This window comes from Chionomys nivalis, chromosome 13, assembly GCF_950005125.1.
Source record: "Chionomys nivalis chromosome 13, mChiNiv1.1, whole genome shotgun sequence".
NCBI lineage: Eukaryota > Metazoa > Chordata > Mammalia > Rodentia > Cricetidae > Chionomys > Chionomys nivalis.
This window is the reverse complement of record NC_080098.1, coordinates 69,345,378-69,363,005: the sequence shown is the minus strand read 5'-3', so window position 1 is coordinate 69,363,005 and position 17,628 is coordinate 69,345,378. Positions and strand designations below refer to the sequence as shown.

The 17,628-nt window shown below is 48.6% G+C and overlaps 1 protein-coding gene across 14 annotated transcripts in view; it reads left to right on the top strand.

Moving 5' to 3' along the window:
- The window catches only part of Fam193b (family with sequence similarity 193 member B), a 35,516-nt gene extending 20,407 nt beyond the window's left edge, over positions 1-15,109 (top strand). For 10 of the 14 annotated variants that reach the window (XM_057787165.1, XM_057787168.1, XM_057787173.1 and 7 more), the window contains 6 exons: positions 2,206-2,389; positions 3,238-3,477; positions 10,144-11,149; positions 11,299-11,374; positions 12,280-12,393; positions 14,734-15,109. In XM_057787165.1, coding sequence (XP_057643148.1) covers positions 2,206-2,389; positions 3,238-3,477; positions 10,144-11,149; positions 11,299-11,374; positions 12,280-12,376 — 1,603 coding nt within the window. In that variant the 3' untranslated portion in view covers positions 12,377-12,393; positions 14,734-15,109. The remainder of the gene's footprint in view (positions 1-2,205; positions 2,390-3,237; positions 3,478-10,143; positions 11,150-11,298; positions 11,375-12,279; positions 12,394-14,733) is intronic. The other 4 variants (XM_057787167.1, XM_057787175.1, XM_057787166.1 and 1 more) reach the window with 3 other exon arrangements.
- The last annotated feature ends 2,519 nt before the right edge of the window (positions 15,110-17,628 follow it).

The window sequence follows — 17,628 nt, the reverse complement described above, 5'->3', positions numbered from 1 at the left end:
GTGATTCTGTTGTTTGTATCTGGATGTGAATGTACTGAAGGCAGATGATGTTTAGGTTGACACTGTCTATTATATATCTGTATTCCCAGTCTGGGGTTTCGCTGCCCCACTGCCACCACTCTTGGCTTTGTCATCTCACATGTCTGTCTCATGCTGTTGATGATGTCAGTATTGGCTTGGATCTTGCAGTTTTCACTTAGTAGTACTATTAGGTTCCTGTGTTTTGTTCTTAATGCTCAGTATTTGGGGCTGGAGAATATTAACTGTAGTTAATTTTGCTGGTCTCCAGTTGCAGAACATTTAGGTAATCCTATCATTTTAACATAACCAACATCTAAAGATATCCTGGCCTAAAGCTTTTTCCTCTTTTAAACTTTTTTTTTTTTTTTTTTTTTTTTTTTTTTGGTTTTTCGAGACAGGGTTTCTCTGTGGTTTTGGAGCCTGTCCTGGAACTAGCTCTTGTAGACCAGGCTGGTCTCGAACTCACAGCGATCCACCTGCCTCTGCCTCCCGAGTGCTAGGATTAAAGGCGTGCGCCACCACCGCCCGGCCTCTTTTAAACTTTTTCATCGCTGTTTCTTGGGCGGGTTCTTAACACACATTGGCAAACTGCTTTCCGCCATGCACACCTATAAGCCTAGCAACTGGAAAACAGAGGCAGGAGGATCTAAAGTTCAAGGCCAGTCTCAATTGTATTGAAAGACCTAGAGTGAAGTGGGAGGGAGGAGAGAGCACACAGGAGCCTGTGAGTGCTGAGGGTAGATGCAGCAGGCCCTGTGTTTGATCCCTAGCAGAAAAGAGAATTGGTGGGGGAACTGCTTTTTATAGGATTCTCTGAATCCATATAACCACCAATATGGAGTAGTGGTCTGTCTGTATCCTCAGAAACACTAGATATTTTAAGTTTCCTAAAAGGCATTTTGCTTACTGTAATAGAATTGTGAACTTGGAATAAACTATAGGCACCATTGCCAACAACTTCTGCTGCCTTTTTTTTTTTTTTTTTTTTTTTTTGGTTTTTCGAGACAGGGTTTCTCTGTGGCTTTGGAGCCTGTCCTGGAACTAGCTCTTGTAGACCAGGCTGGTCTCGAACTCACAGAGATCCGCCTACCTCTGCCTCCCAAGTGCTGGGATTAAAGGAGTGCGCCACCACCGCCCGGCTCTGCTGCCTTTTTCTAACCTCTTCCGTGTGTTTGCTGACCTTTCTAACAGCAGACTTGGGCTACACTGGCCTGTCCTAGACTGTCACCTAATTCTTATTTCCTCTGATACATGGGACCAGCTTCTGCAGTGCTCCAGCTGCTGCTGACCCATCATAGGGCTCTGGTTCTTCCCAGCTCTGATTCTGGGACCTCTCAGCCTGTCTCATCTTTACCCTAGGAAAATGTTGTTTGTAAGTTGCCCCAACTTATTGCCCGAGTCCAGAGACAGAATGTAAGTGGAGAAAGCATGAACTCTGTACACAGGGAAACATAGGTTTGTGTTTTACTACCTGTTGGACTGTGCTCTGAGCCTCAGTCTCCACAGCTGTTAAATGGGGAGTGGCACTGATTTTTGCAGGTCTTCAAGGATGGCTAGATGACGTGCTGAGTACATTTCTGGGTCTAGGCAGTGGTTCTTGTAGTCTGTAGTCCCCAGGAGGCACATCTGCTTTTTCTCATCGCAGAGCTCTTGGTTCAGGAGGCTCTCTACCTGCTAAGGCAGATGCCAGATGCAAATGTGTTGTGAGGACCCTGGGAAAGTAGGAGTAAAACTGTTTTCATTGATCATTTGGGGCTGTACCAGAGCCATCAGCCCATGAGTCTGTTCAGATTCCTGTTCCCTAAGCCCTTGGGGTGTAGATTGCCCTGCTGTGTGATGGAACTCCTTCAGAATTTTAAGTAGCGTACTGTCTATCTACCTATTTGAAAGAAATGATAAATAGCCTATTATCACAAGGCTTGATAAAACAGCAAGCTAGAGAGGTATCCACACAGTGCCCTCAAAGAGGTGTGTGCAGGAAGCTTACACAGAGTCAGTCTTTGTGCTGTGACGGCCTAAGAGGCAGTAGAGACTCTTCTCAGGCTCTGTTCTTTGCAAGAGGCCCTGATGTGGCCAGTGAAGGGCAGTGGAATGGTGGCTGGGAATTGGGACACTTTTCTAGGCTCCTGCTGTATTCTGTGCCTGCACCACTTACTCTCACCTCTGGGCCCTTCTCCGTTGCAGCAGGGACCCTGGGTGCAAGGGGCACAAATTTGCACACAGTGGCCTGGCCTGTGAGGCAGATGAGGGTCTGGGCGAGGAAGAGGATAGCAGCTCTGAGCGCAGCTCTTGCACCTCGTCCTCCACCCACCCACGCGATGGGAAGTTCTGTGACTGCTGCTACTGTGAGTTCTTCGGCCACAATGCGGTGAGTGAGCCTGCCTGGGCAGAGAGGGCTGGGCAGCCAGGGGCAGTGGAGAGACCCCTTGCTCATGGCAGTGACTACTGCACTGGGAGTGAGAGTCCTTGCACCTACAGCTGCTTGCTTCCGCCTCGAGGCACACTTGTGAGGTCGGGTTTGCTTAACGTTTTGTTGGCTGTGTTCTTCTCGTGGTTTCTCTTAAGATTGACTTTTTTTCTTTAGGCAAAAGGAAAGGAAGTGGCAGAGAGAAAGCTATGATTCTGATGAGTATGTATATGTGTGTAATCCCAGAGAAGTGTACGCTTTTACATGATGAAGGCAGAGTGGAAGCAAAAAGTTCCCCAAGTGTGACAGCCAGTCGAGGTACAGGCCATGAGCATAGATGCGCCAAGAAAGAGACTCAGATCAGGGTACATGCTGTCTCTAGACAAGGGAGCGATTCAGAAGTCTCAGAAGATGAAAAGGCTGCTGGCTAGGGAAGAGCAGTTGAGGATAAGAAAGGTGGAAATAATACAAAATTACTAGTCACCTTTGAGCTAGGCATTGTTATCTTCATTTTAGAGGTGACAAAATTGAGGTTCACAAAGACTCAGTGACTTACCCAAGGTCATACAGCTTCCTAGTGATAAAGCCTGGGCTCAAACCTGCTTCCCTTGGCTCCCCAGTCCTTGGTCACCGAGCTCTGCCCTCCTACTACTGCTTCAGCTCAGAGCCTATTGAGGATGAAGTCATTTGGTGGCTGATGCTAGAGAGAATAACGGTCTGGCTTCTCACCACATACTTGGTGCCAGCGGGTGGGAGTGCTATGGGCCTCCCAGGCCTAGGGTGTAATGTCAGCAACTCCCCTCCCCCAGCCACCCGCTGCCCCGACGAGTCGGAATTATACTGAGATCCGGGAGAAACTCCGCTCAAGGCTGACCAGGCGGAAAGAGGAGCTGCCCATGAAGGGGGGCGCCCTGGGCGGGATCCCTGGGGAGCCTGCGGTGGACCACCGAGATGTGGATGAGCTGCTGGAATTCATCAACAGCACGGAGCCCAAAGTCCCCAACAGCGCCAGGGCTGCCAAGCGGGCCCGGCACAAGCTGAAAAAGAAGGTGGGTGTGGGGGGGAGCTCAACTCTACTGCTTCTCCTCCCCAAGGAATCTCTCACCCCAAGCCCTAAGACCTCTAGGGCATGATTGGTGCTGGCTGCCAAGAAAAAAAAAAAGTTGGTATGATTCAATTGCTATGGGAAGGTCTGGATGAATCCGGGAGGCATCAGGGTCAAAACTTGGGGCAAGTAATTGGAGAAAGAAATGTCTCAGATACAAGCTACTTGCTCAAGTCCTCCAAGTTGAGGACTTGCTACAGTTGGTCATTTATTTATTCATTCATCAAGTACGTCCACAAATACTGGGAGCCAAAATGTAACACTTAAGTTCTTACCTGAGGGCTTAGTCCAGTGAAGAGACTGACACACAATGGGACAAGCACAATAGAGTGTGATAAGTACCAAGAGTGAGGGACATACCCTCTCTTGCCCATAAGTGGCTTTACAAGAGGTTGGCTGACCCTCTGAGTCCCAGGCAGTAAGGACAGATTCATCAGGAGGGCCTTTCTCCTGGCAGCAGGCACAGCACATCTCACAGGCAGGGTGGTAAAGCCGAAGCTGAAATGGCAGAGAAGTGGGGCAGGTAGTGGAAGTAGAAGATAGCCTCAGAGCCCTATCGAAGAGCAGCTTTGACTTTAGCTCCAGCTGAGCGGCTGTCACCTGACGCTTGACATCAAATAGAGCACTTGTCAGGTCTGTATTTTGATTTCAGTGTGGTAGTACAGAAGGCATGTGGGAAGATGAGGGCAAAAAAAACTAGGTTTGATACCCCAGGTGAGGAAACACAAGACCAAGGGGGACATGACTAAGAGTAGGACTGCAGGAGCTGCAGGCTTGGGTACCCTAATGGCAGCACGATGGCACAGTTGGGTGTCTCAGCCAGTATGCTGATGGTACCTGTGATGGAGCCAACATGGCAGTTGCGGAAGACTGGATGCAGTAGGGGCACTTTGACTCAGAGGTTCCTATGAGCCATTCAAGTGCAAGTGGGGCCATAACACTAGGCGTTGCGAGCGCAGAGATGTAATTGAAACCATGGGAATGAAGCAGTCCTCAGTGGAGGATTAAACCCAGGGAGCTATTCCTGGACAGCCCTGCTGCTAGATGAGCCCTGGGGTTGATGGCTTGTCACCTGCAGCTTCATTACTTCTTCGCCTGCCTATTCCCAGCTGCGTCTGCACGGTACCTCATGCAGGAGCCACCGTCTGAAGAGATTTGGTTTGGCAGCCAGCTAGTTTTATTTCTTGGGTGGTCAAACAACCCTAGAGCTCTGGAAGGCAGAAGTGATTCTCCGTCTTTCCAGCCCAAGGACAACCAAGATCCTTCTGCAGCCTGAAGTAGTGAACCTGTTGTTACTGTCATAGAATGTTCAACCTTCCATTGCTCCCACCCACTTGCTCTGCAGAGGTGTTCAGTAGGTTACAGTGGTCTTTGGCCTCATTAAGCATGTCCCCAAAGGGCATGCTCAGTAGTTCCCAGGTCTGGTGCCTTTTATAAACCTGTATACCTTTCCTGAATGATGTCTCTCCAGGGCTTAGTTCAGGTGTTCCCCGCTTTGCAACCACCCTGGGGGAGTCTGCTTCTCTACTTCCCCTGCAACTTATATCTCTCTAGGCTGCCGTTCATCACACCGTTCTGATCTTAAGCTCCCTGCACAGTCACTGTCTATTAGACCTAGCCTGTAGGTAAGGACAAACATACATAGGTGGTCTCAGTGCCAGATCAGCCTCCCCTGCTGGTTTTAACTAGTTTGGCTGCCATCAAAAAATCCAACTTCCCCATAGGTATTTAGTGATGACTGCTTGCTCTACCACCTCGGGAGGTGGGTCAAAACATCTGTTCACTTTCAGACATTACTTTCTTTTTCTTGCCTTTAGGGACTAGTCCCTGATCTTTTGAAGCTGCACTCTTTTCTGTGCCATCTGCAACCTCACAGCCATTCTTCTTTATCCACTTAATGTTGTCATCTGACCCTTTCGTTTCTTCCCAGGCCAATCTAGCACTCACTCACCTGAGCTGAGTATTGGTAAAGAGAAAGTGATCTGACCCATCACTCAGTCACTCTCTTTCTTACCAGTTCTCGTCACTTCCTTGCCTGTTGCCCATCTGTCGCATCTGCTCAGAAAAACTGCATCCCATCCTATCTGTCCTCTCTCCCCTTCTACACCCAGAGGTAGCATGTGACAGTGTTTATGTGACACTCAGCTGGGTCTCTCCCACTTGTTGCCTGGCTGACCTGTAGTCCCCAGTCCTGTTCCTTGTCATGCACATTCATTCACATGGCCCTTTGTCAGACTGTTTCTCCAGCCTGAGGCTCTCAACTGCCTTCCCTTTTTTTTTTTTTTTGTTTTGTTTTGTTTTGTTTTTTTTTGTTTTTCGAGACAGGGTTTCTCTATGGCTTTGGAGCCTGTCCTGGAACTAGCACCTGCCTCTGCCTCCCGAGTGCTGGGATTAAAGGCGTGCGCCACCATCGCCCGGCCCTTGTTTTTTTTTTTTTTTTTTTTTTTAGCAAGTACGTTCACATCTGTTTTCATCAAGGAAAAGACCATTGGACACACCTCCTCATCAAAAGGAAGTGTTGTCCTTCTCCCACCCCAAGCCCCATATAGGTTTTTTGGTTTTGTTTGTTCTTGTTTTTTTTTTTTTTGCCCACCTTAGGCTGCCTGCTCTATTTTCAAAGCTTTTGATTGGTAAATGTCTTCGGCTCCATCCAACCCAGACTCTACCAAGGAGATCTGTAGTCTCTCCTCTGGTCTGGCTCCCATCCCATGTCTTTGTGCCCACTGTTGAGTTTCAAAGGCAGACAGTTCCTGAAATTTGGAGCCTTTCCTGCTCTCTCCCTGTTTGCTTCCTTCATCATAGTGGTAATTTTTGAAAGCCGTACATCCATGTTCATTGTTCTCACTCCCCGCTTGTCACCTAACCAAAGACTGTTGTCCACACCCTCAGTCACCACTTTATTGCCAAGTCCAAGTTATGTCTTGGTTATGTGCCTGTCATAGTTGTTCACTAAGTGACCTTTGCCCTTTTGTTCGTGCGCCCCTTTAAACCTTGTCTTTAACTCCTTGGCTTTCAGGCAAGCAGGGCCTAGAAAGAGGCAGTGGGGTCACCATCTTCTCCATATTTCTCACCTACCTCTCCGACCTCTTTCTCCTTTGTGAGTTCTTGTCCCTCGCCTAGACTTTACAGAGCACATTTCTCTGGGAAAGAGAAGCCATCTAATTAGTATTATTACCCTGTACTTGACATTGGCATCTCTGCTAACTAGTGGTCCTCTTTGGGGACATCCTGCAGGTACCTCAAACTCAGTATGTCACATAAGAGGCCTGCCTTTTCTTCTCCATTATCTGTTCAGTAAAGGGGGCCACTTCACCCTGTTGTCTGACCTTGAACACTGGCCACTGTCATGGGAAAGTGTATTGTGACTGAAAGCAGTGAGCCTTGGAATTGAACTTCAGTTTGAAGCTCAGCTTGATCGCACTTGCTGTATGACCTTGGGCAAATCACTTAATCTGTAAGCCTCAGTTTTTCCATCTATAAAATGAGAATGACAGGCCGGGCGGTGGTGGCGCACGCCTTTAATCCCAGCACTTGGGAGGCAGAGGCAGGCGGATCTCTGTGAGTTCGAGACCAGCCTGGTCTACAAGAGCTAGTTCCAGGACAGGCTCCAAAACCACAGAGAAACCCTGTCTCGAAAAACCAAAAAAAAAAAAAAAAAAAAATGAGAATGACAGGATCCTAGGTCATAGATGGTTGTGAGGATGAAATGAAATGATGCACGGAAAGTTGGGCAGAAGCCTGGCACGTGGGTGCTTGGATTAAGGGGGCCTCTGTAGCAACTGTAGCGGTGGGTAATGTTTTCTGGACATGTGTCATTTTATCCTCCTGCCTAACCCCAAAAATCCTTCTCCATGATAATCGCTCACCCCCAGCTCAAACCAGTCCACTTTTCTCCACCCACAGTGTCTGCTTTTAGAGCCTTTGGTTGGTAAGCACCGACTGCCTCAGACTCAGACCCAGACTTCTGTACAACCTGCAGAGCTCCTTAGGATCCAGCCGCTGCTTAGCGTACCAGCTTCATCTTCCAGCCTTACTTTTTAACCTACCTTCCTTTCTCCTAAGGTCTCTAGGCACCACACCTCCTCTGGTAAAAACAAAACTACCTCTGCATAGTTTTTGCTTCCCGTTGATGTGCTTTATCATTTTCCATGATTTTACTAGTTCCTTCCACCTAGAATGCATTTATCGCATTTTTTTCCAGGATAATTGCACACACCCTTCAGTAGCGATCCAGGAACTGTTGGATGACCCGGGCTGAGTTAACAGCACCTTGTACTCTCTGCCCTGTAGCATCTGACATTGTCACTCTGAATTAAGCAGTCCATTTATGTTTCTTTTCCTTGGCTGACTGAAGCTGGGAAGCAGAGACCATGTTTGTGTCTTGTATCCAGCTGCACCCGCAGAGCTCAGCCCACTGCCGTACAGTCAGTGAGCAAATGAAACTAAAAAGTCTGGAACTTCTCAGTCACCCCTGTTGCCCTGTCCTGGTTTTGCCTCTTACTAGTCACCTAACCTTGAACTAATTTTGTATTCTTGCCCAAGGTTAGGTTCACATCTGTAAATTTGGCAATATGATGCAACAAGGGCAATGGTGGGGGTTAAAAAATGACTTGCTACACAGAGCCAGGTTTGTGCATGGAACCGCTGTGCATTTCTGTGCTTTCTCCTTTCGATGCCAGTGTTTGTAATGAGGAGGCGCTGCTCACACCAGTACTTTTCAGACTTTCTGGACATAATAGCAAACATTCTGTGAGTGAGTAAAATCTTCCTTATCCATAATAACCAGAAGCCAGGCTGTGCTGACTCAGGAGACAGGGAGAGCCCATCCCTACAGTCTCCAGTACACTGCTCCAGGCCATGTCTGCTCACCTGAGAAGGAGACTTGGCACCAACCCTTATAGCCATCCTCAGAGCAACTTTTTCTCCTAAATTACAAACTTGGAAGGTAGGGTTCAAAGAGAGGAAGTGATTGGTCCAAAGAACACTAAGGAAAACTGAGTTTAGGTATTTAGTCAGTGTTCAGAAGAGTTAACAATACACGCTTGCCCGCTGGGCCAAAGGATCACAATGTTTACCTTGATTCTGAGATGATGGGAAGTTTTCTCTCCGGTTCATTTCCTTCTGCCTCCCCCTCAGTTTGCAAGGCAGTTGGAAATACGTGAGGTGGTGCCCTGCCACAGCCCTCCCATCCGACTCCTAGCTCCCTGTAGAGGCCTTCTTTTAGCCTCTGGTTTCTTGGGTTTAGGCAGACAAATTTGGATAACTAAGCCCACAGACTGATTTTCGATCTAATTCAAGTCTGCCAAAGATGATTTACAGGACCCAGCTTCTTGGGACTGAGGCCTCCCAGTCTTCACCCAAGCTCTTTAATCTTGTGAGGGCCCTGTCACTGATCATGGTACGCTATAGGATACTTTAGATGTGGACTTGGACATACGGAACTAACTGAGCAGTGAGAGACTTTTGTTTAAGACTTATTTATTTTATGTATATGAGTGCTCTATCTGCATGTACACCTTTATGACAGAAGAAGACAGCAGACTATACTACAGATGGTTGTGAGCCACCATGTGGTTGTTGGGAATTGAACTCAGGACCTCTGGAAAAATAGCCAGTGTTCTTATCCACTGAGCCATCTCTCGAGCCCAGTGAGAGACCTTTTTAAGAGATGTCCCTCTTCATTAATACAGCACTAGTCAGCCACTCAGAGCCTCTCAGTTCCTACATCTTATTTCCTTTAAGACTGCATAATAATAACACATTTTCCCTGCTACCTACAGAATTGAAGAGACTGCCTATCCATGGTCATGTATCCCCACTTTGTTCTTTATTCCAGAATTATTGTCTCATGTAACACGAACGGGGCCTGCTTGTTGGGGTTTCTGACCCGCCCGGTACCCACAGCCGGCAAGCCCCAAAGAAAATCACACAGAGATCTCTATAAGTTATAAAGCTGATTGGCCCATTAGCTCAGGCTACTTATTAGCCCTTGTAGCTTATATTAACCGATTATTCTGATCTAGTTTTGCCATATGGCTTGGTACCTTTTTCAGCTGGCAGGTCACATGCTGCTTCTTCGGTGATCTATGCAGGACTAGTAGGAATCAACTTCCTCCTTTCTAGAATTCTCCTGTTCTCATTGTATCATTTCTACTTCCTGTCTGGTTTTCCCGCCTATACTTCCTGCCTGGCCAATCAGCGTTTATTTAAAACATGATTGACAGGTTACAGATAATTCTCCCACACCAGTCTCAACTTTGCAGATGAGTCCACTGGGCCTAACTGGGGAGTGAGTGAATTATTCCAGCTCATGCTCACTCTTGCCTAGGTAGCAGATCCTATCCTTTTCAGGCTCAGAACTGACACAGGCTCATGATGAATAAACTGTCAAAACCCTATCCTCGGGAGCTTATTTGTACTTCACCCCAAAACTTGATATTGTCTGGTTTCATTGCCCCTCATTCCTGCAAGGTTGGGGACCATGTGGAAATCACAAGTCTCTGCCTTCAGCAAGTGATTGGCAAAGCTAGGTTCCAGGCTGATGTGTCAGGTGTCACATTGTACCTGATCACTAGCAGACCTCTGTTGAAACTGCCTCTTCTATTGGCAGGAGAAAGAGAAGGCCCGGTTGGCAACAGAAGCTCTGAAGCAGGTGAATCGTGTTTCTGGAAGCCAGGAGCTAAGACCTGCCAGGGAGAGGCTCCTAGAATGGCCTGACCAGGAACTGGACCGAGTCAATAACTTCTTGAGTAGCCGCTTACAGGAGATCAAGAGCACCGTCAAAGACTCCCTCTGTGCCAGTTTCAGCATGTGTGAGCTCAACCTGGATAGCGGTGGCTTTAAGGAGGGGACTGTGGAACCTCAGTCCCAGACTCTACCCCCTTCAGACCTCAATGGCTCCTCTGAGCAACAGCCTGACATCAACCTTGACCTGTCCCCTTTGACTTTAGGCTCCCTTCAGAGCCACACATTACAAGCTCCAAGTGAGCCAATCATACCATGGGCAGAAAGAAGAGCCCCTCACCCAGCATGGACAGAGGTACGGGGTCCCCCTCCTGGTACCCCTGAGAATGGGCTCGTGAGACGACTCAACACTGTGCCCAACTTGTCCCGGGTGATCTGGGTCAAGACACCCAAGCCAGGCAACCTAAGCTCTGAGGAAAGTTTGAAGGAAGTTCCCAGTTGCAAGCAGGAGCCGGCTGAGCCTGTAACCACAGGTGGGAAGCAAAGAAAGAGCAAGAGACAGGGAAGTCAAACAAAGAAGAGTGAGGCTGGTCCGGCCTCCGGGCCTCCAGGCAACCTAGAGGCGCCCAGTGCCAAGAGCCAGACATCTAACTCCAAGCAGCCAGGCAAGGGCCCAGAGCCTGCCAAAGTGGGTAATTGCGCAGAACCTGGAGAGGGCATCCGGGGGAGCCAGCCAGGACCAAGTTGGGCTGACAACCCCAAAATTGAGAAGAAGGGTAGTTCCTGGCAGAACTGGCCAGGTGAGGCCAAGGCACGGACTCTGGAGCAGGAATCTGTGCAGACCCCAGGCCCAGCAAGGCCACAGAGCTTGTCCCAGGGCAAAGGCCGCAACCGCCGGAGCCGCAAACAGGAGAAGTCAGCCTCCTCCTTGGGTGAGTGCACCAGGAACCAAGTGGCTGAACCCCCACCCCAACCAAGCCACGGGGTGGAGGGCAGTCCCCGTGTATGGGCAGCACTGCCCCCAGCATGACCCCAGAGGCCTGGCCATGGGCACTGAGCCCTCCTGGCTGTGTCTTCCTAGACGATGTGTTCCTGCCCAAGGACATGGATGGGGTGGAGATGGATGAGACAGACCGCGAGGTGGAGTACTTCAAGAGGTAGGTATATGCTGCCTGCTTCTCCCCATGTCCATTCCCGAGACCCATGTTGTGTCTCGGGCCTGAGAAAGTCCATGGGGATCCTCATTACCTTTCCAGGCCCTCCATGTAGCCTGAACCCAGGTAGCCACTTGGCAAGATCTATCATCTGAGAAGGTGCAGGGCATAAGGAGAAGGAGCCAGCTTTATATATTTTTATTTCTTGCTCATTTCAGACAGAATTTTAGTGTAGCCCTAGCTGCCCTAGAACTCATTATGTAAACTAGGGAGGATTCAAACTCCCAGAGATTCCATTCTCTGATTCCCAAGTGCTGGGGTTTTATTTGTACTTCTCTTCTAGTGGGTCAGGATCTAGGAACAGTCTAGACAAGGAGAGATTCAGAAATACACAGCTCGCTGATTGGTACTGGTGGAGGCATAAAGGCGTGACGGGAACACTGTTGGGGGGGGTGCGGTACCTTCACACCAACCTGGAAATTGAGGAGGCCTTTCTGGGAAAGGTGAATAAGACTGAGCTGAGCTCACCAGGTAAAATGGCAGCCACGGGGCAGTGTGTACCAAAGTCTGAGGGTAAAAACCATGTGCAGCGAGGGTGAGGTAGAGATGACGGACAAGTTGTGTCCCACAGCAGTTGTCACGCATTGCCCCTGGCCTTGTGTGCAGTTCTCCAGCCAATGAGGTTCTCGTGCCTGTCAAACCCAAACACCTGGAAACCGCTGTGCCTGTTTAGAGCCAGGCCTCAAATTCATGGCAGTCCCGAGTGCTGAGATTATAGTATACATTAGCATTCTGGACTTGCAGCTGGTTTCTTAGTGAATGGAACATATTTTGTGTAGTGGCAGGATCCAGTGAGAACAGGAGAGAACTTCTTACTATGTTTTATCCATATTTCCTAAACCCAATAGGTTCTGTTTGGATTCTGCAAAGCAAACTCGTCAGAAAGTTGCTGTGAACTGGACCAACTTCAGCCTCAAGAAAACCACTCCTAGCACAGCTCAGTGAGGCAGAGACCTCAGCTGGTACTTGCACCCTATTCTTCCCATGACCCGCCACTTTCTGTGCCCCTCTAAGTCATTCTGATTTCTGTGTCTGGGGAGGAGGACTTGAGGCTTGCTGTCCCGCTTTCTTCACCCCTGTAGCAACCATATATCCAGGCTCAGTGACTGATGATCTGCACCCTGTCTTTTTCTGTGTGTCTGCTCACCCAAGGCCTCTGTTCATCACACCTCCCTAGTCGGGCCCTCCCTGAATCTTGCTGCTGCTTCTCCTGAAGGTCTGCTTCTTAGGATGGCATCACTGGGGCTCAGCCTCCCTCCCAGTAAACTTAACAGAGTTGCACTGTGCTTGGGCATTGGGCTTCAGTCCCATTTGCTTCCTCAGTGCAGATTGTCTGAGTGCCAGCCACTTTAAGCAGTAGAAGAGACCATCCCCAAGGGAACAGTGAGGGCAGGTGAGCTAGAGCAAGACCTTCCAGGTCAATGCTAATCATGGAGGTGTCAGGGTGGGTTCTTCCCCAGTAGGACATGTTCCCTGAGGAACTAGTAGCTAAGCTGCTTTTGGGAAGAAACTGGCCTTCCCTCCAGATACCTGCACAAATCCATTTATCTGAACTATTGATATATTGGATAATGTTTTCGGGCTATGTGCCCAAAACTGGAACTTTACTGCAGAATATCTAGGCAGTTTGTACACTGTATTAAGGCCCAAGGCTATTCGTGTCCTTGTCTTTTTTTTTTTCCTTAAAGATGTGTTTATTTATTTATTAGGTGTAGTGTTCTGCTGCGTGTGTGACTGCATGACAGAAGAGGGCACCAGGTCTCATTACAGATGGTTGTGAGCCACCATGTGGGTGCTGGGAATCAAATTCAGGACCTCTGGAAGAGTAGCTAGTGCTCTTAATCTCTAAGCCATCTCTCCAGCCTCCTTTTTTTTTTTTTAATAATTTATTTTTATGTGCATTGGTGTTTTGCCTTTATGTATGTCTATGAGAAGGTGTCAGATCCCAGTTACAGACAGTTACAAGCTGCCATGTGGGTGTTAGGAATTGAACACGGTTCCTTTGGGAGAGCAGCCTGCTCTTTATGTCTGAGCCCCACAGTTCCATGTTTAATCTTGTGCTGTGTACTTGTATCATGTCTTTTTGTTTGAAAACTACATAACTACCCTGACTACAGTGGGAGGCTTGGACAGATGGCCTGATTCCTATATGGGGACTCTTGAGGTCCCCATCTGTCTCTATGCTCCTTTGTGCTTTAAAAACTTCTTCTCGGGCCGGGCGGTGGTGGCGCACGCCTTTAATCCCAGCACTTGGGAGGCAGAGGCAGGCGGATCTCTGTGAGTTCGAGACCAGCCTGGTCTACAAGAGCTAGTTCCAGGACAGGCTCCAAAACCACAGAGAAACCCTGTCTCGAAAAACCAAAAAAAAAAAAAAAAAAAAAAAAAAACAAAAAAACTTCTTCTCGGGGGTGAAGTGGTGAGCTTCCTGGACCCTGAACAGCTCCCCAGGGCAGTACAGGGGCCTGAAGTCTACAGAGTTGAGGCCCCTGTGTCATGCACAGGCTGCCTCCAAGTTACACTGTTCTCTTCAGAGTCACCTCAGGCTCCTTGGACCACACCAGGATTACCACACCCCAAGGGCATCTTGTAAGGCTAAAGCACCCTCTTACCTTTCTTCCCCACCACCACAAGAACAAGGAATAGCAAAGACCCCAGGCATTTATCTGTTGCCCCTATGGAAAGAAAAAGGTTATACCTCCTCACTAAACCCACATTTCACTGGTTTTCTAGGAAACCTAATCCAGCCATCTTCTGCCTTGGCTGATCTCTTCCAAGATAGGAAGGCCATCGCCCTCCTCCCCACCCTCATGAGTGCACTTGCTTGAGTCTCCCCATCATCTTCAGGCAGTATAGGAGCCTGCAGGGCTGGCAGGCTCAGGGCCCAGCCCAGGCTGTCTCCTTGGAACCTCAGGAGTCTGACCTCGCCTCCACCAGTGTCTGTCAGTGAGAAAACCAGCAACCAAGCTCTCACACAGCCCTGACCTGGACAGATGTGCTGTAGGTTTGGTTTCTCAAAGATTGTCCCGTATGTTGACAGAACCTCTGGACAGTTTTAAATTTCATTTTCCACTGGAAATTTTCAGATCTCCATTCGGGAAGTCTATTGTTTGTTTTCAGTCCAAGAAACAAGAGTAAAACTTATTACCACCTCCACAGGAACCCAGAGCCAGCAGGGGTCTGGCCCTAGGCTGGTGCTGTGATCCACTCCCAACCCAGAGCCAGCAGGGCAGGCTGGGGCCAGGATGGGGAGAGGTGGGGCTGGAGCTGGTTCTCACTGTGATTCTGCCATTTTTCCCCCTCAGCCCTGCCAGGTCGACTTCAGGTCATCTCAAGGCCCCAACTCAAGCTGCAGATATAGTTTCTCCTCCTCCTTCCACCTGAGTTGATCCTCCCTGCTCCCACCACCCTGACCAACCAAAAGCGGAACGGATGCCATGCTGTGCGGGGCCTTTCAGGACCTCAGCAGAGCCGCTTCCTGGTGCTATGCAGCCTTGACACTCAGAGCCCAGGGATGGGCTGGCCTGTGAGCCAAGGGCTGATGGGACTGCTGGCCCAACACTGCTCTCTTTGTGTTTGATTTTGTTGTTTTGTTTTGTTTGTTTTGTTTTTTTAATTCTTTACTTTTGATACTGTGAATATCTTCCTTACAGAAAGATAAAGCAACATTTGGACACAGAATTTAGTGTGATGGTGATCTGCTTGTCTGAATGGGGAGTGGTGGGGTGTGTGTGCTCAGACCACTGTGGAGCGGTCCTCCGTAGAGACAGCCGGTCGTACTCTCACTGAGCCCTTAGAGTCCTCCAGACGTCCTCAGCGGGGCAGATAGTCCACCTACAGAGGAGGAAACTCAGGCTAAGGCAGTAAAGGAACTACTGAACAGTCTAGTCAAGTGTGCTAAGTACAAGGCTGTGGATCCCATGTCCCGGCCCTTCCAGGTACGTGAGCCTGGAACACTGTATGGGCTGAATAGTTCAACAATGGCTGCCTCTCTAGACATTGGAGAGGCTGAGAACCCAGTACCTGATCAGTCCATGAAGCAGTTCCAGTCTGGTGCTGAAGGCCTGGAGGAATCCTGGAGAGCCACTGATCTTTAATTCTCTTTACTATTTTTATTTATGTGTATGGGTGTTTTGTCCACATGTATGTTTGTGTGCCACATGCATACAGTGCCTGTGGAGGTCAGAGGAAGGTACTGAATCCCCTGGGACTAAAGTTACAGTTGGTTGTGAGCTGCCATGTGGACACTGGGAATTGAACCTGGTTCTTCTGAAGAGTAGACAGTGCTTTTAACTGCTGAGTCATCTCTGCAGCCCCCAGGAGAGACCTGATCTTTAGTCCACGTTGGAAGGCAGAAGCTAGGCTTTGACTAGCCTCTGAGGTGAAAACCAACAGGCAGGAAGCTTTCCCCTTGGATCTCCTTATGTCCAGACTCTCACCTAGGAAACGGAGGAGGGCCTTCACCCCTCAGTAAATCCTTCCTGGAAATGCCCTTACAGACCCACCCAGGGGTATGTCTGTTAGTTGATTCCAATATTAAGCCTTACACTTAGTTTTTCCCTTTCAAGATGGTCATGTGGATGCAGGTTGGATATGGTCTTCCTACTTTAACAGATAATGAACATCTATAAAGTCAAGGAATCCACTTCTATCTTCCCAATTCATATTTAAACATAATAGGTTTGATTAAAAAAAAAAAAACCTCACATATGCTATGTCCAAACTGCTCTAGAGTAGTTATTTTCTATTAAATGCAATTCTTTTTTGGTTTTGTAGCCCCAGCTGTCCTGGAACTTGCTATATAGACAGCTGGCTTCAAACTCGGAGAGATCCTCCTGCCTCTGCCTCTGGAGAGCTGTAATTAAGGTGTGTTCCACCACACCAGGCCTAAATGTCTTTTTTTTTTTCTCCTTTAAGATTTATGTGTAATCTTGAGTGTTTTTCTTACACCATGAGCCTAGTGTCCAAGGTCAGTAGAGGGCATTTTTATTCCATGGGACTGGGGGTGTAAATGTGTGAGATGCTGTGTGGGTGCTGAAAATCAAACCTGGGCTCTCTGCAAGAACAAATGCTCTTAACCCCTGAGCCACCCCTCCCTAAATGCCATTCGTAACTGAGCTTCTGTGGATAGCACAGTATCTTGAGGTGTACTCTGCAGGCAAAGAGCCCTTCATAGATGGGCCCGTCCTCGTCCTCCAGGCCCCATCATGGGACTGGGTGTCAGTTTCCTTCCAAAGAAAGAGAACAGGACACAGACCACAGGCTCACAAATCCTGCCTCTTGGCCAGTACAAGGAAGGGAAAGCAGGTGAAGCCTTTCTCTGTATTTGTTAGCTGTGTTTCTCACACTTCCAACGGCTACACACCTTTAGTCCCAGAGGCAGGTGGAGCTCAGAAAGTTCAAGGCCAGCCTGGTCTACAAAGCAAGTTCCTGGACAGTCAGGATTGTTTACATAGAGAAACCCTGTCTTGAGAAAAAAAAGGGGGGGGGAATTCACTGTGTTGTCCCAGCTGGCCTCATATTTAGAAATCTGGCTTGCCAAGAGTGTTGAAATTAAAGGTGTGTGCCACCACATCTGGCTTTTCTCTCTCTCTCTCTCTTTTTTTTGGGGGGGGATTTTTCGAGACAGGCTTTCTCTGTAGCTTTTGGTTTCTGTCCTGGAACTAGCTCTTGTAGAACAGGCTGGCCTCGAACTCACAGAGATCCACCTGCTTCTGCCTCCCAAGTGCTAGGATTAAAGGCGTGCGCCACCACCGCCTGGCTGGCTTTTTTCTCTTAATCCCTGCTCATCCTTTACCTCCTACAAGAGAAGCCTTGAATATCTTGAAGATCGATTTGCATTGCCTTTGTGGGATTCCATGCTAGGTATTGTGGCACACACAACCCAGCATTCCTGAGTTGAGGCAGGAAGACCACAAGTTTGAGGGCAGCCTTCGCTAGAAAAACAAATCCTGATAGTCTTCACACCGTGTCCTGTCCCTCTGCTCCCTGTCTGGCACTACTGTACGGTGATCATTGCACCCATTGCAGATACAGGCTTAGGAAGGGGCTGCCAGCTCTAACTCTATCCTTCCTCCTTAGAGTGAAGTTGGACTCATGACATCCTGAGCCCAGTCTCCTTTCCCCCTACCTCACTCCAGCCTTGGAGATCTCTGTGCCCTGAAGAATTTGTTTTTGTTTTTGTTTTTTTTTTTTTTGTT